At 47.5% G+C, this 25,423-nt stretch overlaps 8 protein-coding genes across 8 annotated transcripts; 3 read left to right on the plus strand and 5 right to left on the minus strand.

The window, feature by feature from the left end:
* Positions 1 to 3,305: 3,305 nt before the first annotated feature.
* On the minus strand, positions 3,306 to 4,090 carry LOC132327445 (histone H2A-IV). The gene has a single exon (XM_059846642.1). It carries the CDS (start codon positions 3,988 to 3,990, stop codon positions 3,601 to 3,603), a length of 390 nt encoding a protein of 129 aa, XP_059702625.1. The 5' UTR covers positions 3,991 to 4,090; the 3' UTR covers positions 3,306 to 3,600.
* Positions 4,091 to 4,308: 218 nt separating this feature from the next.
* LOC132327451 (histone H2B 8) lies at positions 4,309 to 4,819 on the plus strand. The gene has a single exon (XM_059846647.1). The coding sequence runs from the start codon at positions 4,362 to 4,364 to the stop codon at positions 4,740 to 4,742; it is 381 nt and encodes a 126-aa protein (XP_059702630.1). The 5' UTR covers positions 4,309 to 4,361; the 3' UTR covers positions 4,743 to 4,819.
* A 10,140-nt stretch (positions 4,820 to 14,959) lies between these two features.
* LOC132327465 (histone H4) lies at positions 14,960 to 15,530 on the plus strand. The gene has a single exon (XM_059846661.1). The coding sequence runs from the start codon at positions 14,997 to 14,999 to the stop codon at positions 15,306 to 15,308; it is 312 nt and encodes a 103-aa protein (XP_059702644.1). The 5' UTR covers positions 14,960 to 14,996; the 3' UTR covers positions 15,309 to 15,530.
* Positions 15,531 to 15,539: 9 nt separating this feature from the next.
* On the minus strand, positions 15,540 to 16,020 carry LOC132327456 (histone H2B 7). The gene has a single exon (XM_059846653.1). The coding sequence runs from the start codon at positions 15,965 to 15,967 to the stop codon at positions 15,587 to 15,589; it is 381 nt and encodes a 126-aa protein (XP_059702636.1). The 5' UTR covers positions 15,968 to 16,020; the 3' UTR covers positions 15,540 to 15,586.
* LOC132327462 (histone H4) lies at positions 15,917 to 16,781 on the minus strand. Its single transcript, XM_059846658.1, has one exon. The coding sequence runs from the start codon at positions 16,754 to 16,756 to the stop codon at positions 16,445 to 16,447; it is 312 nt and encodes a 103-aa protein (XP_059702641.1). The 5' UTR covers positions 16,757 to 16,781; the 3' UTR covers positions 15,917 to 16,444.
* Positions 16,782 to 19,459: 2,678 nt separating this feature from the next.
* Positions 19,460 to 19,972, plus strand: LOC132327455 (histone H2B 1/2/3/4/6). The gene has a single exon (XM_059846652.1). It carries the CDS (start codon positions 19,514 to 19,516, stop codon positions 19,892 to 19,894), a length of 381 nt encoding a protein of 126 aa, XP_059702635.1. The 5' UTR covers positions 19,460 to 19,513; the 3' UTR covers positions 19,895 to 19,972.
* Positions 19,973 to 21,081: 1,109 nt separating this feature from the next.
* LOC132327433 (histone H1) lies at positions 21,082 to 21,836 on the minus strand. The gene has a single exon (XM_059846630.1). It carries the CDS (start codon positions 21,801 to 21,803, stop codon positions 21,147 to 21,149), a length of 657 nt encoding a protein of 218 aa, XP_059702613.1. The 5' UTR covers positions 21,804 to 21,836; the 3' UTR covers positions 21,082 to 21,146.
* A 1,783-nt stretch (positions 21,837 to 23,619) lies between these two features.
* On the minus strand, positions 23,620 to 24,359 carry LOC132327466 (histone H2A). The gene has a single exon (XM_059846662.1). It carries the CDS (start codon positions 24,324 to 24,326, stop codon positions 23,937 to 23,939), a length of 390 nt encoding a protein of 129 aa, XP_059702645.1. The 5' UTR covers positions 24,327 to 24,359; the 3' UTR covers positions 23,620 to 23,936.
* Between the last annotated feature and the right edge of the window lie 1,064 nt (positions 24,360 to 25,423).

A 25,423-nucleotide genomic window follows, 5' to 3' on the forward strand; every position in this document is an offset into this window, starting at 1 on the left:
GAATAAGATTTTTGGAAGGAAATTAATATCCAAGGACTTTTTCTGGCACTCTGTAGTTACTAAGACAAAGCCTAATAGTAAATGTTCTTTTATAACATCACTTTTTTAAAATTTGATTCTCAGCATCCTTCTGAATGTTTCTGCAACTGAGCTTAGTTTCATTTTGGGGCTGGGGTTTTTTTGTTGGTTTTTTAATATTGTCTTGCACATTATTTCTCCCTACTCTATGGAAAAACAAGAAGTTATTGGATAACTACAAGTAACATTTTCTTGGGAGCAAGCCATCAGAGAGATTGCCCTGCCTATGTTATGGTTAGTACTTTCCTTAGTACTTTAGCATTAGGATATATTTTGTGTGGACCTAAAGTTTAAAAGTAAATTAGGGGTGTATGATATTAAATGTTTATTTCATGATCAAAAGCATCTGTGATGCACTGTTCTTAAATCTAAAGCCTTCCTCTTGTTTGGGAATTTAGGTTGGCTGGGTAGATGAAACTATCTTTGGGAAGGGAAATTCCACATCTGCAATTAAATAAAATATTGAGCTTTCAAAAAAACCACCACTTTTAACCCCCATTTGTCCCATACTCAAAGAGGTCATATAATACATTTCTATCTTCTATTTCAAGATATAAAAGCCTTTTATATATTGAAATGGCCTTTCATTTGACTGTAGTATGCAGACAGAAAACGTTTGCATTTATAACAAGCAGTTACCCGAGGCAGAAGAACATGTTGCCTTTCTACATTAGTTGTGAATGACTGGTCAAGAGAAACACGGATATGCAGCAATTGTATGAAAACATTCCAAGCATAATTTAGCTGAAGAAAAAGAGGAGTTAGCACACAGAACTCATCAAATCTCCTGCACTAACAAAAAGATACTTAAACCCATCACGAAAATGCTGTCAATGGCATGGAGAACGCAACAATTTTTTTTTTAATCTCTGTGTAAGGAAACTCAGCTCATTACGTGAGCTGTCTCAAGGAGGAAACATGGCTAGAAAGGCAGAGAATGAAACTGCGAACTTAATGAATTACAGTACTGAGCTTAACAAGTTTCTACCGAGGAACATGATCGAAAAAACAAAACAAACACTTCACACCAGATTACAATCTACCCAGATCTTATTTGAAAGCTGTTAAAATACGTGTTTTTCAAGTGATTTTTAAAACATCAGCGAGGGGGGCGGGGAGTGGGAAGTAAGAAATAAACCCAAGAAAACCAAAACATGCAATTTCCAAGCGAAGCAGAACATAAATACTGAAGTGCCTGAGAAGGAAATATGAACATTGCTCTTGAAAAGAAATGCTCCCTCCTCACACCCTGTGTTCAAGGGCAAAAATGAAACCCAGGAGGCCTCTCTTTCAGGATTTTCAAATGGCCCAATCAGAACCTTGTACAAACCAATTCCCTTCTCTAGGCCCACATAATCTCTTCCTTCTCTATTAAATATACACCAATGGAAGCTTTTTTCCCCCAAATATGCAAAAAAGAGCAAAATTGAGATTATGAAACAAGCGGAAAAAAAATCCTGAAGGGTTTTAAACCCAAATCTAGCCTCATATTTCAGAATGGTTACCTATTAAGTCCTGCAGTTACTGCTATGTCAAAGTCCAGCTCTGAATGGTAGATGATTAATATCTAATGCAATTTCTTCCAGCAGAACAGAGATGATTTAAAAAACGAGGAGGAAAAGAAGTCCTCTGCCTACTTTGGGAAAGAAAAAGAAAATTCAAAATAACAAACATGGAAAAACCCACAAAAGAAAAAAAAAAAAAAAACCACAAATAAAAACCAAACCAAACCAAAACCAAAACAACAACAAAAAAAAAAGGGAAAGAAGTCAACCTTTGAAAATTGTTTAAGAATCAGATACCCCTTAGAAACAGACCCACGATTCTTATCTTGTTTCCAAGCAAGATTTCAGCCGGGCACTCCCACGTTATCTCCCGCTGGTTGAAAAACATTTTCCATTAACACAACGCCCCAGTGACTCACTCCTCCGCCTCCTTAAGCACAACACCGGGGAAAAAAAAAAAAAAAAAAAAAAAAAAAAGGAAAAAAAAGAGAAAAAGAAAAGCAGACTTTTCCTCGCCTTAATCCTCAAGGGACGATTTAAGGAACAAAGAAAACCCCCTCCCCAGCCCCTGGGCAGCCTCCTTCGGGGGCTCCCGGCGCTGCATTCCTGCCTTCCCCTCGGACAGTTTTCAGCAGAAAACATTAGTGAACGAAAAACAAGCGGAAGCGTCATTTATCTACACCTATTCTAACAAAGGAGGGAACGCCGTGTTCTTCACAGTGGGAACAAAATTAAAAATAAAAAAGCCAAGCAAAGGCAAACCGCCCAAAATTGACCTGTTCAGAGGAGAGAGGAGCTGCCGCCGTCCCCCAGCAGCGCGGCCACCTCCGGCACCAATGGCGCAGAAGCTCCTCCCTGCGAATCCCGATCCCTCGCCTGATACCGGGATTTACAAGCCCCTGGCACCCCGAGAAAAGGGATGCAGAGGCTGGCGGCTTCAAAGACCACAGCTTTCACATCGCCAAGGCCGTGCCCTCCCTCTCGGGGTGCCAGGGGCTCCCCCAGCCAGGCAGGCCCGGCAAGCCGCAGCAACCAAGGGCCCCAAAAAAGACAGCTAAGGCTACCAAATCCAAAAAAGTGGTACCGAAGAGTTCAGCAAAGCAGAGGTAGCAGAATCCAGGAGAACATAATTTTTAAGTAAAGGAAACTTGCAGGAAAATGCCTAGAGCACTTTAAAACACCACTCATGCTGCCAGGGTGAAGGAGTAAGAATTAAAACATCGGTTCAGGTCCAGACTAGTACATCATGACTCCCTTCCCACACATATGTGACTTTCCATAGGGCTGCTACACGAACTGGCACTCGAGCCAATTCTGCAGCTGTCACCATCACCTATCAAAATAATGAATTCTTAGTTCAGAATACCTGATGCCACCTTTTGGAAACCCTCCTGGACTGCGCCCCAGGGAAGCACTTAGGGTTATTTTAAAGCCTGAAGGCTTTAAGTTGCAAATAAGAGAAAAGAGAAGCACAGGAAGCAGAAAACGGCAGCAACCACTACGCAGGAGGCGCTGGAGCCGCCCTTCCAGCCCGGGGCAGGGCAGAGGAGGGCCCCGCTCCCCGCGGTTTGAAAGCCCCGCGCTCCGGCCGCATTGGCCGCGGCCGCCCCGGGCCCGCCCCGCCCTTCCTGCCCCGGGGGGAGCGGCGCTGCACCCCCACGGAACCCACCGGCAGGGAGGCAGCGAGCTCAGCCTTGCGGGGTCCACAGCTCTTCTCAAATCATACAGCGGTGACCGATTTCATCGGTGGCAACCGCTACCTTTTATTGATTTTTTTTTTTAAAAAGGGAAACTGACGCACACTTACATAAGCAACTTCTAGGATAAAGAAAAAAGGAAGGAAGCTACAGAACACCAAGGCAGAGCCCAAAGACAAATTTTAGACGCCACCCCTAAAGATCTCCAGTTTCCAGGTATATAAACACAGCATGTATTCCTAGGATCAAGCGTTCCTGCTCTTTCTAGGAAAATGTGGGTGGCTCTGAAAAGAGCCTTTGGGTTGTTTGTCAGATGAGATTTACTTGGCTTTCGCCTTGTGGCTGTCGGTCTTCTTGGGCAGCAGCACGGCCTGGATGTTGGGCAGCACGCCGCCCTGCGCGATCGTCACCTTGCCCAGCAGCTTGTTGAGCTCCTCGTCGTTGCGGATGGCCAGCTGCAGGTGGCGGGGGATGATGCGCGTCTTCTTGTTGTCGCGGGCCGCGTTGCCCGCCAGCTCCAGGATCTCGGCCGTCAGGTACTCCAGCACGGCCGCCAGGTACACCGGCGCGCCGGCGCCCACGCGCTCCGCGTAGTTGCCCTTGCGCAGCAGCCGGTGCACGCGGCCCACGGGGAACTGCAGCCCGGCCCGCGACGAGCGCGACTTGGCCTTGGCGCGCGCCTTGCCGCCCTGCTTCCCGCGCCCGGACATGGCTCACGAAGAAGGGTAAAAAAATAAAGAGCCAAGTACAAGGAAAAGCTGCGCGAAAGCAGGCAAAAAGAGCCGCGAAAAGGTATAAGTGTGCGGGGAGCTTAAACGCTGCCTTTTTATACCTTCCTTCTGAGGGTCGCTTGGACTTCTGATTGGTGGAGAAAGGGATTGTAAATTTAACCAATGGGAATGCAGATGAGAAAGTGGACCAATGGAAGATGCAACGTATTTGTCGTCACGGACCCGAGCTGTCCAATGGACAAGGACAGTGTTGAGTCATCTCATTTGCATACCGTCCCTATAAATACGGGCGGCGCCGCTTTTGTACCTACGTCGTTCCTGCGGTAGCCAGGTGTAGACAGACCCGTAAAATGCCGGAACCAGCCAAATCCGCTCCCGCTCCCAAGAAGGGCTCCAAGAAAGCCGTCACCAAGACTCAAAAGAAAGGTGACAAGAAGCGTAGAAAGACTAGGAAAGAGAGCTACTCCATCTACGTGTACAAGGTGCTGAAGCAGGTGCACCCCGACACGGGCATCTCGTCCAAGGCCATGGGCATCATGAACTCCTTCGTCAACGACATCTTCGAGCGCATCGCGGGCGAGGCCTCGCGCCTGGCGCACTACAACAAGCGCTCCACCATCACGTCGCGGGAGATCCAGACGGCCGTGCGCCTGCTGCTGCCCGGCGAGCTGGCCAAGCACGCCGTGTCCGAGGGCACCAAGGCTGTCACCAAGTACACCAGCTCCAAGTAGGGCGCCTCGGACCGTCACTCTCAACCCAAAGGCTCTTTTAAGAGCCACCCATATATTCAGTAAAAGAGTCGATCACAGGTTTTTTTCGGTGAGTGGTGCTTGTACCTGGTACTGTTTTAGTCCCTGGGTTAGAACAAGCTGTCGGAAGAGGAGGGGAAAATGTTTATCCTGTTTAGGTATCTGGAAAGATTTGGGTCGTCTTGTCTGTTCTGTTCTGTCAGTTGGCCCAGCAGGTCTATAAAAAGCATGTTAAGCGCCTAAAGAGTTGCAAAGCCATTAAACGTTTCTTTCTTAATTTCTGAGTTTTTATTCCCAAAGACAGTTTGTTGTCTCCTTTAATATGAGATGTCATTCTGGAGGGACTTGGCCGCAAGCCAAAGTGGCTTGTTTACCCGGGAAACTAGGGATTAGTCTGTAATGATTTAAAGACGATGTTTAATGAAACCTATAGCGACAGGCACAGCAGGTGCATTAAGGTATAGAGAACAGCATTTCTTTATTAATCCTAGAGATTTCACAAGGAAATTGTATACTTTATTAATACCGGAAACATTAATAATGTACACCACGGCGTAGTGGAAACGCGGCAGGACAGGATTAAGAAATCCGTACGTGACAACACAATAAGAAATTACAAGGAAATATAAGAGACTCGAGCGAAATTTAAAAAAAAATTTAAAAAAATAAAGAAAAGCGAAAATGAGCGCTTTAACGAACCTCAGATAGCTCGGGATGGGCAGGGAAGGCTGTATTTTGGTAAACGCCTTTTACAAGGGGGTTAAATCCTGGTTGTCCCGGGCAGAGACCGCGAGAAAACTGCGCAGGGACAGAGTAAAAACTCCTCGTCTGCTGCGGGCTGGAGCTGTGCGAGCGCTCCGGGCCCGCCGCCAGTGCCGCTCGGCAGGGCGGAGCTGAGGGATAAGAGAAAAGGGAGCGCGGCTGCTCCCAGGGAGGGAGGAGGGCAGGGAGTGGGGGGGGGGGGGGGGGGAAGCGGGGGACCGGCGGGAGAGCGGCGGTGATGTCTGCTTCCCCCCCTTTCACCCCCCTCCCCCTTTCACCCCCCTCATCCACCGCGCGGGATTTTCAAACTCTGCCCTTGTCCAATGGCAGCCCGTCTCTGCGCGCTGGCCAATCACAGCGCGCTGGTGCCCATAAATAGCGGCCCCTGTGGCTGCTCCCGCTTAGTGTCCCCTCTCTGTGCAGTTCGGGATCCTCTGTGGCCATGGCGCGTACGAAGCAGACGGCGCGGAAGTCGACGGGCGGCAAGGCGCCCCGCAAGCAGCTGGCCACCAAGGCTGCCCGCAAGAGCGCGCCGGCCACGGGCGGTGTCAAGAAGCCGCACCGCTACCGGCCCGGCACGGTGGCGCTGCGCGAGATCCGGCGCTACCAGAAGTCCACGGAGCTGCTGATCCGCAAGCTGCCCTTCCAGCGCCTGGTGCGCGAGATCGCGCAGGACTTCAAGACCGACCTGCGCTTCCAGAGCTCGGCCGTCATGGCGCTGCAGGAGGCCAGCGAGGCCTACCTGGTGGGGCTCTTCGAGGACACCAACCTCTGCGCCATCCACGCCAAGCGCGTCACCATCATGCCCAAGGACATCCAGCTGGCCCGCCGCATCCGCGGAGAGCGCGCGTAAGCTGTTGGTAGACGGAAGTTTCAGACCATCGAAAAAACCCAAAGGCTCTTTTAAGAGCCACCACAACATCACTAAGGAGCTGTAAATTCCTAATTATGCGTAAGAAGTGATGTGTTTTGGGTGTATTGTAGTTGAGAGGACCTTGCTCGTCAAGTAAGTACGAAACATAATGGTTAAATCGTATCTGGTAGGAATCACCCTGAGTTTTGCAAAACTTGCGTAGTTAATTCTTTTAAGGTGATTATGCTGAGCCAAATTTTCCTTTTGGGTTAAAAACTGCTTTCTACGTGTTTTTTCGCACGCTATTTTGGTGCGTGAGAAACATGGTCTTCACTGCTCTGAAAGGGAAGATACCCACTTAAAGATAAGAGGGTTTTATCTGTCTGAAAATCATTTGTTTGAATTCATAGAGAAGGGCACTTCTGTAGAATCCTGCTCTCATAAGAGACGTTGTGTCCTGTGTATTGTTAATGTGCTGCCTTTTTGTGCCTCATTTAACCGCACCAGTTTTCAGTTTACTGCTTTATTATGCCAGCAGCAACATTGTATCTCGCCCCCCCTTTTTTTTCTTTGGAAGGCCCTGTGGGACTCGCTAGGTTTCTGAAAGCGCAAAAACTCCTTTCCCGCCTTCTCTGGAAGGACTCCATCAGTGTTTTCCTCAGTGCTCTGCCACTCCTGATCGTGAGTGGTGTCCCGCGGGCATTTTCAGGCCATTTCAAGCACTACTCTTCCCGAGATAAAATATTTCCAGAAGTGGTGGGGGTGGCGGGTGGAGTACAAGGTGGAGGCAAGGATATTTTCTGAGTCCTTTTCCCAAATCATGTGCTCCTTGCTAATGTCTTGTCTAGGGCCACACTGGTGGCATCTTTAATGGTTAGAGATTTTAGGCTGCATCAATCTTCACTGTCGTTATTGAGGCTCCCAAAAAATGTGGTGAAGCTACCACAGGTCAAGTGTTTTCCAAGAAGCATCTGTTCTTGAAAACTTAGCAAGTCTAGAATAATTTCTAAATGGAGAAGATTTCTAATTTTCTTCCCTATTCGTCGTGTTCAGTGATTTTTGTGAACCTGCCTAGAAAACTGATTTCTCCCTCACTGTAAATTCAGTCACACACTCCCCCTGCTCTCCTAGTCGATAGATCTGTAGTTGCCTGAAAAATGTACATTTCTAAATTTATTTCGGACTTTATGGCACCTTTATATATATCAATGCTTCAGGTAGTTTTATGTGATCTGGGGAGCCTGCTGTTCCATTGAATTATTGGAAATTGTGTCCCTTTTGTTTTTCGATGCTGCAAATGAGTACCGGAGGCTTTAGGAAGCTGCTGGATTGAGTTGACACAGCCTTCATTTAAACCAGGAAATAAGGAGTCACTGAGAAATGCTTAGAGGAAATGTATCTCCCGAAAAGCCCAAGATTGCACGGCTCAGTTTAGTCTTAACTGCTGATAAAAACTTCATTTTAGGAATATTTCCTTCTCTGTGTGAGAAACTTGGACTCTGCAGCAAAATCTGACCAATCAAGTGCCTCGACACCATTTTCTTCCCTCTGTTTTTCTCACTTTCAGCCATTTTCTGTTTCTGAACCTCGGAGGGTTAAAAGGGAGGGGGGAGACTTCGGGAGCGGTGCTTTGGGAATTAAGAAGCCTCTGCTGTGACTTATTCATCCATCCCCCCAGATTTGTTCATTGACATATGACTTGTGTTTTTCCAGACAGATTTTTTTCTTCCTGAAGATTACTGCTGGGACTGCAGAAATGAGATGTAGTGAAAGCTAACTCATTTTGTTTTCTGAGATGGCAAAAGAGATGTTTACCTGGACCTGTTTGCATAAGCTTATAATAATAATAAAAAAAAATTAAATCAAGTAAAATAGCTCTTTCTAGCAGTTTATTTAGAAGATATTTGATATCTTATAGAAGCCATTGATTAGAGTAGTTACATTTCAGCAAAATGTAGCATCAGAAATGACTGGGCTTTTGTTTTGTTTTGTGGTTGTTTGGGGTTTTTTTTTGCATGTTCAAGAAACAAATTATACTTGAACAGTGAGATGGGGAGAAAGGTTTTATTTGCCTTCATCTCTTCTCACTTTTCCTCTTGTCTTTTGAAGACCTCAAACTGTTTTACTAAATTAAGTATTATTTGGATTCATTCAGAGAGAGTTGCATGCTCGAATGGCAGCAAAACACTTAACACTTCATCAGCTGAGAAAGAAAGGTGTGCAGTGCTTTTCATTTTCTCAGGGCTCATATAAACTCTAAATCATAATGCCTGAGCCTGAAGTAGTTTTGGGGTGTACACACAGCAAATGGGTGGCACATAGACACAGGTGATGTGGTGCAAGATTCCCTAAGTCCAAGTGAGAGTAAAAGTGGAGGTTCCTCTGGTGCCAGCAAGGTTCAGCTGCATTTCTATGCTTTTTGCAGAGGAGCCTGAGATAAAAGAATGCTGCCAAGGCAAAGCTGGATGTGAGCAAGACCTCTGCACTGAGCAGCTGAGGATTGGCTTGAGAGCTGCTGTTGGTAATCAAAGTGCTTTTGCAGGTGATTTTAGATGCTCAGCAAGATATTTGGCTAGGACTGCTCCTGGCCCTTTAGCCATCCTCCATGGATGAACTGGCTCAAATTAAAATCATGGCCTGGAAGAATGTTCTTATCAGTCCCAACAGGTAAAATAGGGCATCACTACTGACATTCTGCTGAAATACTTCATCTTGTGGGCTTCTTCACAATCTGAATCACCTGTTGAGCCCACCAAAGTGAAGTTTGAACTTGGCCAACCACAGCTCCACAGGCCTGGCCAGCACTGCCCTGCTGCATCACTGCCTCCCTCTCCTCTCCCACTCTCAGGTCACACTCTGTCTTCAGCCTGGGTATCAGCACCTGTCAGATTGTCGATGTGCAAACACCACTGTCACAACACTATGAACATTTATGAAGATTTTATATTATATATTAGGAAGTACTTTGTCAGCTAGTCCCATAATGGAATTAATTACACTGGGTCTGACCCTAGGATCCTGCTGATTAATGCTCTTGTCCAGGTGAAGGTTTCCCATTTGTCTTTCATTAGTTGAGTTGGGTGGATCTGAAGAGTGACCACTACACCAAAAATTAACCTTCAGTCCCACACAGGCCACCCAGCACTCAATTCCCAAAACCATCAGTTGTTTCTGGTCAGTTGTCTGTTTTGTTTGGGGGTTTTGGGTGTTTTGTTGTTTTGTTTTGGGTTTGGGTTTTTAGGTTTTGTTTGTTTGTTTTGGGTTTCATATTTGGGGTTTTTTTCATCTGACATTGCCTCAATTCTTGGAGTTGTTTCCTTGGTCCTTCCTTGCCTTTTTCATTCTGCTTTGGGTACTGTAGCAGCATTAGCTTTTAACAAAACCTTTTATTTTGGTCAGCCCTTGTGGCCTAATGCTACAACCACTCCAGCCACTAACACTAAACTACTTAATACATCATGAGAATATGCAGAATGCAGTTAATGAAAGTTTCCTGTAAAAGACTATGAAGTAACACAAGATGGAAGCTCTGTTCTCTGTGAAGCTGTTATGGCAATGCCAGGGTTCAGGAATAAAAAGACAACAAAACAAAGGAACATTAATACATAAAACATAAGGAACATTAATGCATAAAACCAGTGCACACCGAGTTTGAATTAAACCTGTTTGTACATAAAACAGGGTAAGCCCATCTGGCTGGGGGCCTCAGCCCCAGTCTGTGATGACTGATAGGGATCAGAGAATCAAACCCTGCAGCTCCAGGGACACTGGGGTGGCAAAGGACATGCCCCAACCCTGCTCACTCCATACTGTTGTCATCTGTGCCACCCATGGTGCCCTGCCTCTCAGTCTAAAAGGTGCTTTTTTGTTTGGCTTCAGGTTCAAAGAGCCACAAAGTCTAGAGCTCCAGGGGCACAGGTGCCACCCAAGACATGCCAAGGTGAGCCTGGCACTGCCCCAGCCCTGCTTTCTCCACACCCTTCTCTTCCAGGTCATCCATGGTGCTGGGCACTTCAGCCTCAGCCCGAGCCTGCTCTTGGGGTAAGGTGTCAGAGTCACAAAACCCTCACCTGCAGGGACAGTGGGGTGGCAAAGGACATGTCAGGGGCAGCGTGGCCCTGCCCCAACGCTGCCCCCTCCTCACTGCTCTCATCTGGGTCACCTGTGGTGCTTTACCCAGTGCTTTATATGGAATCCCAATGTTCAGTTCCATATCTGGTTCCCCATCCTTCATGTTCTTTTACCCTTAAGCACTGTGAGGTTTTAGTCCATTAACATGAAGATGATTTCTTCATGGGCTTGATCAGTTTGTCTTTACACATCAGCCAAGTCCGTGCTCAGCTGTGCTGTCCTCTGGTATCATGGGGGGTTAATGTAGTGAAGATATTAAAAAACCTGGTTATGTATCCTCTGTGTCCTTATTGCTTCTCTCTCTACACTTTATTCTTGCTCATCGCTCTCTATTTCTGAAGATCTAGTGCCATGAGTATTTGATGTATTTATGAGTATCCCCTTTCTCTCTGCACATGGATTTTTTTTTTTTTATGCTATTCCAAGCACAGCACTGATTCATCAAATGGATCTGTAAAGCTATACAAAATTTTGGCCTGTAAGAGCTTCAACTTGTGATGCCATCAATAGGAAAGTAATTGATCCAGAGGGTGCATGATATACTTTTCTGTAAGTGTTCCATGTGATCCCAGGGATTTTAGGACAGTGTGCCAATGCTGTAATGAACATAAGGATCTGGAGCCACAGACATGATGTGAGAGGCAGGACCAAAAAGCACACACACAAAAAACCAAAACCACATAAACAAAACAAAACAGTGTTTCTGAGACACAGCTTTCCAGGAGCAACCAAAAAAGTCAAATGTCACTCTCTGTGTGTTTTACATGCCAATTCAGTGTGCTGAGGCCTGAACGTTTCCTGAATTAATTCTGACTGCTGATAATCTGTGGAAAACAGGTAATATCTCCAATGCAATGATAGGGAGCACTTGAGAATTTCTGAATGCTTTGCTGCAGTCAACTAGCTCTGTCAAAATCCTTGTCATGCTGAAATTGAAATACTTCTAAGCAACAAACAGGGCCAGCTGCAATTCAAGTTAATTATGTTGTGAAATAGAACATTTAGGATGGTTATCTTCCCCTCCTTTTTCCTAAATGAATTACTCTGTTGGTTGCTGAAATTGAATGTTATTTTCCTTATTTGGGCCAGTTTTGAACTTCCCATCAGTTCTCCCAGGCAGAGAACTCATCTGACAGGTTGTTGTTGTCTTGTTTTTAGGGAAAAGGAACATGTTTGGAAAAAATTAAGGTCACTACATGGATGTGGACTAGTTCACTTCTAGGAGGGATGCATTTAAGTGTCTTAAGAGTGGTAAATATGCAGACACCAAAGGAAAATGGAGGGGTTGCCAACATTTGTCACTCTCAGGCTCCTTTGGTATTCTCAGAGTAGGCCAATATAACACAGAAATATTTCCAGAACAAAAGTGTCACCTCACCTCTTCATCCAGTGCTTGAAAACTGCAACAGAGTCTGCAGCATTTCCAGGCCAGTCCTTCCTGGTTTTTGGGGTTGCTCAGGCAGGTGCATGCAGAGTTCGAGTTCACCTCACAGCAGCAGCAGCAGCACAAGTGCAGCCTACACAGAAATAAAATTAAAAGTGAGTTCAATGCTGATTACGTGATGTGAGGACTGAATTACAATTGTTATGTGTGTGTATGCATGTGTACATGCAGTCGTTATATGTTTTCAAGGATCTGTGACTGGGATCTCTAAATGGGAAGAATAGGAATTTCTTACCATCCTTAAAAAATTCATCTAGTTTAAAGGCCCTGAAATGCAGGGCTGCAAGACTACATTATAGAGGTATTTCATTATGCACAGTATTTTGCAAGCAGCTGTACATGTTGTATTTTAAGAACACTTTCAAGTAGTAAAACTTTTTATCCTCAAGAGTTTAGAGGGTGAGGTTTGTTGGGGTTTTTTGGGTTTTTTTGAGGTTTGGTTTGGGTTTGTTGTTGTTGTTGTTGTTGTTTGTCTGGTTGGGTTTTTTTAACACGTTACTTACAGTGTTTAAGAGTTACTTTTTATCCTCAATTTAACTAAAAGTACAGTATGAAGTTTGCACAAATTCACCCAACTGTCCCAGGACAGATTCAAAACTCAGCTGCACAGGAGAGACAGCCTCATCCCTGGCCTCAGAAATGTACAGCAGAGCTCCCAGAGCCTCCCTGAGCCTGCATGAGCCTGCATGAGCCTCCACCAGGCATTTCCTGCTGCAGAAGGGATGGTACCCTCCTCTTCCTCTTCCTCCTCCTCCTCCTCCTCCTCCTCCTCCTCTTGGATGTCTTTCCACAACTGTTTTATTTCTCCATCAGTGCTGCTGATGTCTTTATTTAACGTGCTGGTTTTGGGGTTGGAGTTGCTAATTGTTAATTGCTTTTGCTTTTTAGGTGTAACAGGCTGATGTGACAGGAGGATGTCGCACATGTGCTGATGGATGGATCACTTTCCTGTGGGGGACTCCAGCTGAAATGTAGGAATCAAATAGAAGCTTGCCTGGTGGTGCTTATCAGAAGGTGACCAGCCAGGAAAGCCAAGAGGGCCTCATGTTAGGGAAGAATAAAAATCAAATGCACTGTGAAGCATCCCTAAATGCTGGAGGCACAATTCCAAACCAGGCAGTTGCCTAAGTTATAAAATAGATTCTATCAGTAAGATTATGGTTTCATAAAAGAAGGATGGAGAGTTTTCAACAAAGTTGTCTGCTGCAGAGGGAAATAGAGAATGAGCTGAAAGATAACCACAGATATTAAAACAAGCAAGCAAACAAATGAACCCCAGCAAAACCAACCAAACCCAGGATTGTTTCATTATGTTCCTGTGTGTGGAAAAAGTAGTTTGGATAAATCTATCTTACAAAATGACAGCAAATTCCTTTTTGATCATGCGTCTACTACACTTTTGAGGGGATAAGTGAGAGGAGGTAAAGAAAGAAATTTCTTACCCTAAAATGTGTGAGTCATTAATAAGAAAGAAGGATGCTAGGGCATGAGGATATTGTTACAGCAGCACTTTTTTTTTTTTTTCTATTTTTCAAAGCAGTTCACAAAATTTTGCCAGTGAAAATGTTTTATAATGCTAAGAGTTCTCAGAATATGAAGACTAAATGCAAATAAAAACAGAGAGTACATCAAAATGAAATCCCTAAAAGGTTCTTTTGGAAATTCTTATTTTCATACTTTTTAAAGACTTATTTATTTCTATGTCAATATTCCTCTATTAACTGTAAAGATTATTTATTATTACCCAAAATCAATAGAAATTTCTGAAAATTTTTGCTGTTAAAATTAGAAAAGGAAACTGCCAAGTGGCCCCAAATGTTTAACTGTGAAAATGAGTTTAATCTCACTATAAATTGGTTTAATAGTATCTATGTCAGGAAGGAAAAAATTATTAGTTCATGCAATCCTGCCTTAATCCATAAAATTTAGTAGTACTGGAACACTCATCTGTATTTTAGTGTTGACTGTAAAAATATGAGTAGCATTCCTATTTTAAACAGCACATGTTTAGCAAGGGGATAACCCAAACATTAGCGTGAGAAACTTAAAATTGTCTTTAATTTCCTTTACAGTGCAGAACAAGAACAGATCTCCTACTTCCCTAGTAGGAAGCATTCCCAGAAAATATTGTTGCAAGCAGTGGCTTCTTCCTTATGGTCTCTTATTTTAGAATTCTCTGTGCTCCCAGCTTTCCTAGAAATGGTCAAAAATACGCTGGATAGGTAAAGGTATGACAGGCAAGATGTACATGTTAGCACATGTGTGTGCTCGTGTTTCCAGGGAAACAAACAAACAAAGCCCAGTGAAACAAACACAAGCCAGGGAACCCTTCGCCCTTCAATCCTCACTAAGAAAATTCGACTTTACATTTAAAAAAAAAAAGAAAAAGTAAAAATCCTCTAACCATGACACAGCTTGAGTGTTTCTTTCTCCTGCTGTTTTAAACAAAAAGAACTTATAAAGAAGCTGTAGGTCGCAGAGGACAAGGTTGGCAGAGATTCTATAAATTCTCCTAAGGAAGGTGTCTATGCAGGCAAATGCTAATACCCAAAAAATTTAAAAGGAACACTTGAAGCGTCCGAGGCAGAAGCCGGGATAATCGGGCAGAGAGCAGCGGAGAGGCGGGGCGGGAGCGCAGGGCGAGGGCCCGCATTGGTAGGATTTTGCCGCAGACCCGCGGGCAGCGGGGAAGGGAGGCGATGGGGGCGCCGGAAGAGGGTGCGGCAGTTCCCGCTCCTGCTACGGGCGGAGTCTCAGAGCTCCTGGGGAACTGTGACCGCGCAGGGGGGCACGGCCGGGGCGGGGCGGGAGAGCCGCGAAGGGAGGCGAGAGCTGAGAGCGGGGCGGCGCGGTCCGCCCGGGAGAGGCGGGCCCGGGGCAGGGAAAGCGCGCGGGAAGCGCCGGCCGGGCCGCGCGGGGGGGAGGCGGGGCCGGGGGAGGAGACCCCGCCTCCCTGTGCAGTCCTCAACCAGGTCGGACCGCGGGTAATAAAAGCCCGCTGAGAGAGAATGGCGCTACTCTAGCAGCTGCTTGTGGTAGGGGTGTCATGTCTGGCAGGGGCAAGGGTGGCAAGGGGCTCGGCAAGGGCGGTGCCAAGCGCCACCGCAAGGTGCTGCGCGACAACATCCAGGGCATCACCAAGCCGGCCATCCGCCGCCTGGCTCGGCGCGGCGGCGTCAAGCGTATCTCGGGGCTTATCTACGAGGAGACGCGCGGCGTGCTCAAGGTCTTCCTGGAGAACGTGATCCGCGACGCCGTCACCTACACGGAGCACGCCAAGAGGAAGACGGTCACGGCCATGGACGTGGTCTACGCCCTCAAGCGCCAGGGTCGCACCCTCTACGGCTTCGGCGGTTAAACTTAACGTAGTTCTAATTCATATTGTTTTAAACACCAAGGCTCTTTTCAGAGCCACACACAGATTTCACAAATAGAGCTTGTAATTACTTAAGTTACTCATGCAGAGGAAATGAACCCTGAAAAGCTATGTACTAATAGTTTGTACCTATACTGTTCTTAAATTCGTACAACACAGTCCACATTAAATTAAAAAAAATCGTATTTGCAATCACAGCTCTTATTAGGAACGTGTGGTGGCTCTTAAAAGAGCCGTTTGGTTTATAATTTACTATCCTTTTACTTGGAGCTGGTGTACTTGGTGACAGCCTTGGTGCCCTCGGACACGGCGTGCTTGGCCAGCTCGCCGGGCAGCAGCAGGCGCACGGCCGTCTGGATCTCCCGCGACGTGATGGTGGAGCGCTTGTTGTAGTGCGCCAGGCGCGAGGCCTCGCCCGCGATGCGCTCGAAGATGTCGTTGACGAAAGAATTCATGATGCTCATGGCCTTGGACGAGATGCCCGTGTCGGGGTGCACCTGCTTCAGCACCTTGTACACGTAGATGGAGTAGCTCTCTTTCCTTGCCCTCTTGCGCTTCTTGTCGCCCTTCTTCTGCGTCTTAGTGACCGCTTTCTTGGAACCCTTCTTCGGTGCTGGAGCAGATTTCGCCGGCTCAGGCATCCTTAATGTTTTCTTTCGGGATCTCCACTGCAGCACAACAACATCGAAAATGGCGCCTGCCCCCCCTATTTATAACGGCGTTATGCAAATTAGAGGATTGTAATTGTTCCATTCCTATTGGAGTAGAAAGTAACAACGTAATTTCAGGCACTTCCGTCCTGTAACCGCCAGAGCTCAGGCGCTGAATTTACACAATCCTGACTGCAGTTAGGGTCCTGGGTTTAGAAACAAAAATGCAGCGCCTGATGTAAACTGCTCTGGGCGGATATTCACTAGCGCATTCCCGTCAATGATCTTAGCCCTAGGATGATGTCACCTAATACAATTTTACTTTTACTAGGTTTTTTTTAGGGTTTGTAATACATTTGGAAATACGGACATAAAGCTAGTAATAAACAGCTCTTATCGTGAGATTTGTGGGCGGCTCTGAAAAGAGCCTTTGTGTTTAAAACAATATGAATTAGAACTACGTTAAGTTTAACCGCCGAAGCCGTAGAGGGTGCGACCCTGGCGCTTGAGGGCGTAGACCACGTCCATGGCCGTGACCGTCTTCCTCTTGGCGTGCTCCGTGTAGGTGACGGCGTCGCGGATCACGTTCTCCAGGAAGACCTTGAGCACGCCGCGCGTCTCCTCGTAGATGAGCCCCGAGATGCGCTTGACGCCGCCGCGCCGAGCCAGGCGGCGGATAGCCGGCTTGGTGATGCCCTGGATGTTGTCGCGCAGCACCTTGCGGTGGCGCTTCGCGCCGCCCTTGCCGAGCCCCTTGCCGCCTTTACCCCGGCCAGACATGACGCTGAACTCAGAACACGGAGAGCAATGAGCTGGGAATGGTCCCGCGCCGCTGTATATGGGCGGCGGTCCGACCTGGTTGAGGACTGCGCCGGGGGCGGGCTCTGTGCGCGCCCTTCCCCCCGCGGGCCGCGCCTTTGCCGCCATCGCTCCCGGCTCAGGCCCGGCCCCGCCCCGGCAGCCCGAACCCGGCGGGGCCCGGAGCGGATCCCGGCCCGGTCCCCCCGTGCCCGCCGCGCTCGGCCCGGCTGCCCGGCTCCGCCGGCGGGGTCTCGGGGCCGCTACGGAGCTGCGCCACTCCGCCGCGGGGCTGCAGCAAAGCCCGGCCAGTGGCGGCTGCGGGGCCCGCAGAGCCGCGTCCCGCCCGGCTCCGCCGCCCGCCGCCCTGCGCCGCCGCCAGCGAGCTGTGCCCCGACCAAGGGCCCGGCCGGGCAGGGGACAGAGTGGGCGCCGCTGTCCCGTTTCTACGGTAAATGAACCCTTTTCTGCCGAGGGCTCAGAAACGGGAGTAATGTGCTGCGCTTTTTTTTTTGTTTTAATCCCAGTGAGGGCAACACTTTAAATTTTCACCGAGGGAGAATTCTTTTGTGTCCCGTGTCCTAGACTTAATGATCACATAGCTTTGTTTTGTTTATGGGTCTGATGTGTTGATGAAGGAGCTGATTTATGTCTCTTGCTACTATACCTATGACAAAAACCTCTACCACTTCACGTGCTTTTAAAAAGTGGCATGTGTTGGTCGTTTTCGTGTTCTCACTACTGATAGCTATTAAACTATTTCTTTCACTCGTTTATTTTTCTTCATTTAATATTACTTTTTGAGCACAAACCAGTATTTTTTATGTATTGCTGTTCGACAGCTGCATTCATTTTAATGAGTTCCATCATCTTAGTTACCTCTAGTAGTTTTAAGTGTTCATATGTTTAGGTGGGGGGTTTTTTTGGGTTTTTTTTTTTTTTTTTTGTTTTTTTTTTTTTTTTTTAAATACATGGTTGGCTTCCTTCCCTTCTTTATTCCTTTTTTTCCACCTTGGTCTTTTTTAGTACACTTATTTTTTGCTGTTGAAATGTGACACATATGTTTAATGTTTCTCCAGGGAGTTATAGGGTCTTCAGATGATAACAATACTCAACAATTTACAGAACTAGAATAGAAAACTTGCAGCTACAGGCGACAAAGTGTGGAGCAAATCATACAATTATGCCTAACATTTCAGTCTCAACAACTATAAGATCTACAATAGCTATCCAAGCCTTCCAACCCAGATTCTCAAATGTGATTTTAAGGTTCCTCATGCATTTTAAAAATTTTCCCAAATGTAGTCTCATCATCAGTAAATTTTTAGTTTTCCCTATTGTTATGTGCTGTCTCCTCTTGATGGCCAAGTTGTTCTTGACCTTTTTCTTGGACATCTTGGTTCTTTTCTTTGTGTTCCCCATAGAAAATTACACCACACTAAAATGAAGTTATGTTTAGAAATTAATCTAAATCTCCAACAAATATCCCCGTTCTGGATGAGAGGCAGCAGGGCTGTGGAGAGAAGGCAGGTATTAAAACAGAGCAGCAGGATAACCAAGCTAGCATTAAGCTGCTCTTTTCAACACTGCTTTGCCTCCACAGCTTAGGAGAAATGTACAGCAGAAGCACTTTCAAGCAAGTCTTTCTCACTGGGAAGGAAAAATATCCCAAATATTTCTTTGTCTGCTTGCCTTCAGACACCACTACTTTGCATACAGACTGGGGATCTTTGTGGATCTGTGCTTCTGCTCAGCATGGTAAAAAGGAAAAAAGAGCAGAAGCAAGACCAGCTTACTAAGATCCCTTTTGTCACTCATTCTAGATAGGTGGCATGAGCCTATACAAGAAACCTTTCTCCTCTGATACCAGGTAAATCCAGTCTTTGAATGGTCCTTAAGGTTTTCAAAAGGAAATGGCATCATGTTTTCCGCTTGCCCAACGAAGTCTTATTAACAAGAAAGCAGCTTGATTTTTCTGGTCCGTGATAATTTCAAACTGCAGAATACAATCCACATCTAATTTTTAGGCTTATCATGGTTTTTACTTAAATATACACGTCCAATATTTATTCCATCTGAGAAGAAATCCATTCATTTAATGTTACAAGTTAAATCACAGCTTCCATCTCATTTAAACTGATGAAAAAGAAACCACGCTCTGTGGGCCAAAAGGATTACTTCTAAACACGATTAACAGTGTTTGTGTTCCAGACTCTGTATCTGTCCTGGTTGCATCTTTTTCCCTTTTACATTTATTTGTGGCTCTTACAAATGCAGACTATTCTATGAAGGTATGCTCCTTCTTGTAGAAAAAAATAAAAAAAAGGAGGGGGGTAAGAGTAGCAGAACCCTTCACAAGTTGTTTGTTTCTGGTTTTGCTTTTGTTTTTTCCTTAGAAATGCCCTTAAGTAGGTTTTGCTATTCCGAACCCGCCGGCTGCTGCGGGAGGACCCCGGGCCGGGGAGCGGCCGCGCCGAAGCGGAGCTTCAGCACCAAGGATGGGATTGAGAGAGTTCATTCTGATTGGCTGAGATCATTCGAACTATTGACCAATCCTAGCGTGGTGTTTAAAAAGGACCAATAGCAGACCACTTCGTTCTGCCGTTTACGTCACTACGCCTGTCTTCCAATGGAAGGGCTGATTTCTGATACCAGCGATTTGCATAAGGGCCCTATAAATAGAGGAGTAATCGCATTAACCGGCACTCTGCCGTGACTGAGCAGCCCGAGAGTGCAGCCATGCCCGAGCCAGCCAAGTCCGCCCCCGCGCCCAAGAAGGGCTCCAAGAAAGCCGTCACCAAGACGCAGAAGAAGGGCGACAAGAAGCGCAAGAAGAGCCGCAAGGAGAGCTACTCCATCTACGTCTACAAGGTGCTGAAGCAGGTGCACCCCGATACGGGCATCTCGTCCAAGGCCATGGGCATCATGAACTCCTTCGTCAACGACATCTTCGAGCGCATCGCGGGCGAGGCCTCGCGCCTGGCGCACTACAACAAGCGCTCCACCATCACGTCGCGGGAGATCCAGACGGCCGTGCGCCTGCTGCTGCCCGGCGAGCTGGCCAAGCACGCCGTGTCCGAGGGCACCAAGGCTGTCACCAAGTACACCAGCTCCAAGTAGGGCGCCTCGGACCGTCACTCTCAACCCAAAGGCTCTTTTAAGAGCCACCTATTTTTTCAATAAAAGGGCTGAATCAGTGCTTGTAGTTGGGAGGTACGTAAATAGCTTAACATTTGCTCGGTCATTAGTGGATCATGTGGTGCTCCCTTGCAAGTTTAAATGCACCTACTAAATTATTTAGAAGTTTACCTTGTCTATGCGCGGTATATAAACTCGCTTGTTCAAGACCTCTAATCCGGTTCCTTCTCAAAAGGGATTTAAAAGCAGCAACAACTTGTCCAATTCAAAGTCCCGTGGGGAAGGTGGAATTGTTAAAATTTTTTAAGGGTTAAATGCCTTTTACTCCAAACTTCTAGCATTTACTTTCAGCGCACTATAGCGGTACAATAAAAAAAAAGATTTTTTCTGTCTTGGCGGCTTAATTCTGAGGCGGGTCTGTGTAGGTAGTAGGATAAGATTTTCTCAACGACAGGGTTTCGGGCGTAAAACACACTGCCCCCGAGTCATGCGGGAGATAACTGCCGAAAAAAGGGGCCGATCAGTGATTTACTGCAAGGTTTACTGTGAGCCGGGGAGAATAGGAGCGTGGGGCGCAGCCCTTCCTGCCCCGCCGCGCCGCTGCGGCACCGGAGCTTCGCTGCAGCTGCCGCCGGGCACGGCCCGCACGTTTCCCGCCCCTGCTGCGTTCCCCTGCCCGCCTTCCCCAGCCCCCCCGGCTCGAAGGGAAGGATGGAGGGAGGCAGGGAGGGAAGGAGGGCGGGCCGATGCGCGGCGCCGCGCGTCCCCGGCCGGCCGGGCTGGGCACGGTCGCGGGGCTGCGGGGGGGTCGCGGCCCCGGAGGGCGGAGCGGCGGGAAGACGGCGCGGGCCCAATCGCGGCCGGACGCGGCACTTTTAAACTGCCCCGGGGACCGGAGCAAAGGGCGCCCGCCGCTCCGCCGACACCGCCTCTTTTCGCTCCGGGCTGCGCCGAGCAATGAGCAGGGGCGGGGCGGGCACAGCTGTTATCGCCGGGCTCCCAAACTGCACGTAAGGACACACTTCCTTTTAAAGGAAGGCCCTATCTCCCACACACTCGTACCCAAAATCTGAACTTGATTAACGCCCTGTAAACTCCCACCGAAATCAGCAAGTGATTTGTGGTTGCTAGTGTAAGACCGTAGTGTTTCAGCTCTTTTTGAGAGTAAGTGGGTGGCTCTTAAAAGAGCCTTTGGGTTTATTTAGATGAGTAGACTCAATTCCTCTCAGGCACCTTACTTCTTTTTGGGCGCCGCCTTCTTCGCCTTGGCCGCTTTAGGTTTGGCTGCCTTGGGCTTGGCCGCTTTGGGCTTCACGGCCTTTGCCTTAGCCGGGCTCTTGGCTGCCTTCTTGGGGCGCCCTGCCTTGGCGGCTTTCTTGGGGCTCTTGGCCGCTTTCTTGGCCGCGGCAGCCGCCGGCTTCTTCGCCTTCTTGGGGCTCTTCTTCACGGCCGCTGCTTTCTTGGGCTTCTTGGCAGCGCTGGCGGGCTTTTTGGCCGCCGGCTTCTTGGGCTTGGCAGCTGGCTTCTTCTTAGTTGCCTTTTCTTTTGTCTCCCCCGGCTTCTTATTCAGCTTGAAAGAGCCGGAGGCGCCGGTGCCCTTGGTCTGCACCAGGGTGCCCTTGCTGACGAGGCTCTTGAGCCCCAGCTTGATGCGGCTGTTGTTCTTCTCCACATCGTAGCCGCCGGCGGCCAGCGCCTTCTTGAGCGCGGCGAGCGAGAGCCCCTTGCGCTCCTTGGAGGCGGACACGGCCTTGGTGATCAGCTCGGTGACGCTGGGCCCCGCGGGCTTGCGGGCTTTGGAGCCGCTCGCCGCCTTCTTCGGCTTCTTGGCGGCGGCCTTGGCGCCGGGAGCAGAGACAGCGGGAGCGGCGACGGGCGCGGTCTCCGACATGGTGCCGGCTGGTCCGGGGCCGGGCAGAGCACTGGGCCTGCAGCGAGTCGGCGGCCTGGCTTTTATAGAGCGGGGCCGCGCGCTGATTGGTGCGCTGCAGGGCCCGCCCCGCCGCACGGCTGGAAGGGCCCTTCGCCCCGCTCCGTTTGTGTTTCTTAGGAGCCGAAAACGGCTGTTTTTATCACAATTTCCGCCACCGACCACCCCCCAGTTCGCAGCGGCGTGGAGGAGAAAGACTCTTGTTCCCCTCGGCCGAGTTTCCTTTCGAAGAGGCAACGGGTGAGCTAAAAAAGAGGCGATAAACACTGAGTCCTGGACCTGAACAGACCTCGGGAGACAGAAACTTTTGTTTTTCCTTCTAAATAAAATCCGCGATGTGGAGAACTAGATTTCCAAAGCAATTAATTAATATTCTTTAAAGGGTCTTCTCTTAATCTGAACTGAAAATGAGGGATTTAGATGGATATTTTAGTCGCAATTCGATTTCAAAGAGGAGTAAGTAACACAGGCTCATCCTGAGCACTGAATATGGATTAGAAATTAGCTCCTTTGTCCAAAATCATTTACCTCTTTCGAAATAATTAAGAGAAATTCAATTAGTGCGTTATGCAGCAAGGCAAGGAGCAGGTTGAAGTCCCGTGAGGGGCTTTTTGTCCCACCAAAGGAGGTGACTTTTTACAGCACAGCAGTTTGTGCTGTGTTGCTCAGTGTACACAATGCAGGCATGGTTCCCTCATCCTCTGCCACAGAAATACTCACTTTCTTAATAAATTCGGTGACATAAAAACTTACCATGGCCAATTTTTGTTAATAATGATAACCGGTGCCCTATCGTTTCATGACATGTCAGTGTTTTTTATTTCAGTACAGCTGGATTGGCAAAAATCTGAGTCATCATTGTTTAAGGAGACACTGCTGCAGCTGATTTTCCCACCACATGAACAAATTAAAACTTGCTCAAGTGATCAGTTAGGATTCCTCATTCACAACAATTTCCTAAATATTCCATTTTCTTATTGCCCAGTGACTGCTCCCTACGTTGGAATTAATACTAAAAATGGCATGTCGTGATGTATCTGCTGCACTGGAGCAGCTGGCTGCTGAGCAAGAGGGGGCACAGTCTTCTGAAGCATTTTTCCAAGACCAAGCTTCAATTAAAAATAAATGCACATTGTTTTTCAGAGCACAAAGCATTAAAAGAAGTATTCTCTGATATGTTTATTAACGCCTATAACCCATTGTTTTGATAAAGGCCTGTAAACACCCTTTTACCTCTTGATATTGTAACTGTTGGTGATACTAAAATTCTGGACAATGTTATGATTCCAGTAATTTATGTTTTCAAATGGATAATCATAAAAATATGTTTTTTGACCAATAATAGCAGATTTTCTGTTTCTATTTCAACGTATTTATGGTTTATATTTAGCACTATGTATAAGACAGAAGCAAAGCTGGCAACAGTCCCTTTCACCTCAGATTGCCTGTGTGTTGTGATGAACAATTTTTCTCAAACTCCTTCAGATTTGAGGCAGAAAATGGGCTCAGCAGCTCAAAGATTTTTAATGAGAAGTAAGGATTAGTAACTCAGAATGCCTTTTAATACAAAACAACAAAACCAAACCAACAAAAAACAACCCCAAACAAAACCAAAAAACTTCCAACAATATCTGTAGGTGTAAAAGTTGTTCAGAGGAGACAAGGCTGTCTTTAAAGACATCAGGGAATTACCTGAATTTCACATAGGGCCGAGCTTAAAAAGATGGGGCTGGGGTTTTTTTCCTACAGTCTTAACAAACTTTCTAACCCGCACCAGCAAAGTGATTTATTTTACTACTGAGTAGGTTTTTCAAAATTCGGATCTTAATTCAAGTGCTAAGATACAAAGTATTTGGGGGACTTTGGTTTTGGATGTTTTCCAAGAGCTAAGATTAAAAGGATATGGGATGTTTAAGAGGAGGATTGTTCGTTTTCGCTACATTTTAGGTTTTTTGAGGAGACGGGGGTGGGGGGAGGGGAGATACTTTGTTTGTTTTATTGCTAGGATGTACAGCTCCTTTTATGAGGAAGTGGGTGGCTCTGAAAAGAGCCTTTGAGTTACTTTTGAGGTTAGGATCGCTCCTCAGATTTGTTTCACTTGCTTTTCGCTTTGTGGCTGTCGGTTTTCTTGGGCAGCAGCACGGCCTGGATGTTGGGCAGCACGCCGCCCTGCGCGATCGTCACCTTGCCCAGCAGCTTGTTGAGCTCCTCGTCGTTGCGGATGGCCAGCTGCAGGTGGCGGGGGATGATGCGCGTCTTCTTGTTGTCGCGGGCCGCGTTGCCCGCCAGCTCCAGGATCTCGGCCGTCAGGTACTCCAGCACGGCCGCCAGGTACACCGGCGCGCCGGCGCCCACGCGCTCCGCGTAGTTGCCCTTGCGCAGCAGCCGGTGCACGCGGCCCACGGGGAACTGCAGCCCGGCCCGCGACGAGCGCGACTTGGCCTTGGCGCGCGCCTTGCCGCCCTGCTTCCCGCGCCCGGACATGGCTCCCGCCGCCGCTCCAACAACGCCGCCGCACCGACTGACGCGGTCACGTGTTGCGGCGCCCCGCGCGCGGCCGCTTTTATAGCTCCTGCGCGCGCCCGGCTGGCTCGCTGATTGGCCGCGGCGCGCTCCGGCTCGCTCCGACCAATGGCGCCGCGGATCCAAATCCGGCCAATGGGAGCCGCCGGCGGCCGCTCCCCGCGGAGCCGCCCCCGCTGCCGGGCCCGGCCCCGATCCGTAAGCGAGGGCAGCGCCCGGGGAACGCCTCCTTCCCCGCCCGGCCGAGGAGGGCACAGGAGCACAGCCGCCTCCTGGAACCAGGGAAACCCAGCTAAATGCCATGGCTGTCGGTTCAGAAATAAACCTGTATTTTTAACCTGCAGGGCTACTTTAAAAATGCGTTACTGTTATGATAAAAGAGAAGCTTTTCTTTCAGTGGGTGCATTTACACCCCAGAACTACTGATAGGTGTAGAAACTAGGCAGGAGGACATAATACACAACGTTTCTCTGATTCTAGAGACAAATTACTTCAGCATTGCTGCAATCAATCATATTGGTGTTTACAAGCTGATTAATCTCTCTCCAGGCTGAATCTTCTCAACTTTGGTAAACATAACTGATATCGTCAGCTAACTTCCACAACAGAAGTTGCTTAATAAAGAAAGAATTTCGTGTTTCAAGAATTGTGTAAAGTTACATCACAATATGCATTAGGTGGGCGGGCTCATGTAAATCTTACATGTTCTCGGTATAGAGAACTGCCGTGCAAACATTTTTCATTGTGTCCAGAATTTGTGAAAACAAATTCAAGGTTTTCAAGTGTAAGTTTGGTTAGCTAATAACTTTGTCTCCTTAAAGCAGATTTAACCTCAAAACATGGTGCAATCAGCTAATCCTGAAATTTACAGCCAAATAAATGTATTGTTTGAGGTCTGGTATCCTAATATTAGCTACTAATAAAACTATCTGTCAATCTTTTAACATTAAAATTGTTTGTTAATTTTTACTTAAGGTAGCCTGTCCATGATGCACCCAGTAGTTATCCGAGGCTTGATATGAAGCAAACCTCCCAGAGTATATAAAATAAATTGTTTT

Source organism: Haemorhous mexicanus, chromosome 5, assembly GCF_027477595.1.
Source record: "Haemorhous mexicanus isolate bHaeMex1 chromosome 5, bHaeMex1.pri, whole genome shotgun sequence".
In the NCBI taxonomy this organism is placed as follows: domain Eukaryota; kingdom Metazoa; phylum Chordata; class Aves; order Passeriformes; family Fringillidae; genus Haemorhous; species Haemorhous mexicanus.

Excerpts from the sequence above, each read along its gene's own strand:
- LOC132327445 (XM_059846642.1), bottom strand. The coding sequence starts at position 3,990 with ATGTCCGGGCGCGGGAAGCAGGGCGGCAAGGCGCGCGCCAAGGCCAAG.
- LOC132327451 (XM_059846647.1), top strand. The coding sequence starts at position 4,362 with ATGCCGGAACCAGCCAAATCCGCTCCCGCTCCCAAGAAGGGCTCCAAG.
- LOC132327465 (XM_059846661.1), top strand. The coding sequence starts at position 14,997 with ATGTCTGGCAGGGGCAAGGGTGGCAAGGGGCTCGGCAAGGGCGGTGCC.
- LOC132327456 (XM_059846653.1), bottom strand. The coding sequence starts at position 15,967 with ATGCCTGAGCCGGCGAAATCTGCTCCAGCACCGAAGAAGGGTTCCAAG.
- LOC132327462 (XM_059846658.1), bottom strand. The coding sequence starts at position 16,756 with ATGTCTGGCCGGGGTAAAGGCGGCAAGGGGCTCGGCAAGGGCGGCGCG.
- LOC132327455 (XM_059846652.1), top strand. The coding sequence starts at position 19,514 with ATGCCCGAGCCAGCCAAGTCCGCCCCCGCGCCCAAGAAGGGCTCCAAG.
- LOC132327433 (XM_059846630.1), bottom strand. The coding sequence starts at position 21,803 with ATGTCGGAGACCGCGCCCGTCGCCGCTCCCGCTGTCTCTGCTCCCGGC.
- LOC132327466 (XM_059846662.1), bottom strand. The coding sequence starts at position 24,326 with ATGTCCGGGCGCGGGAAGCAGGGCGGCAAGGCGCGCGCCAAGGCCAAG.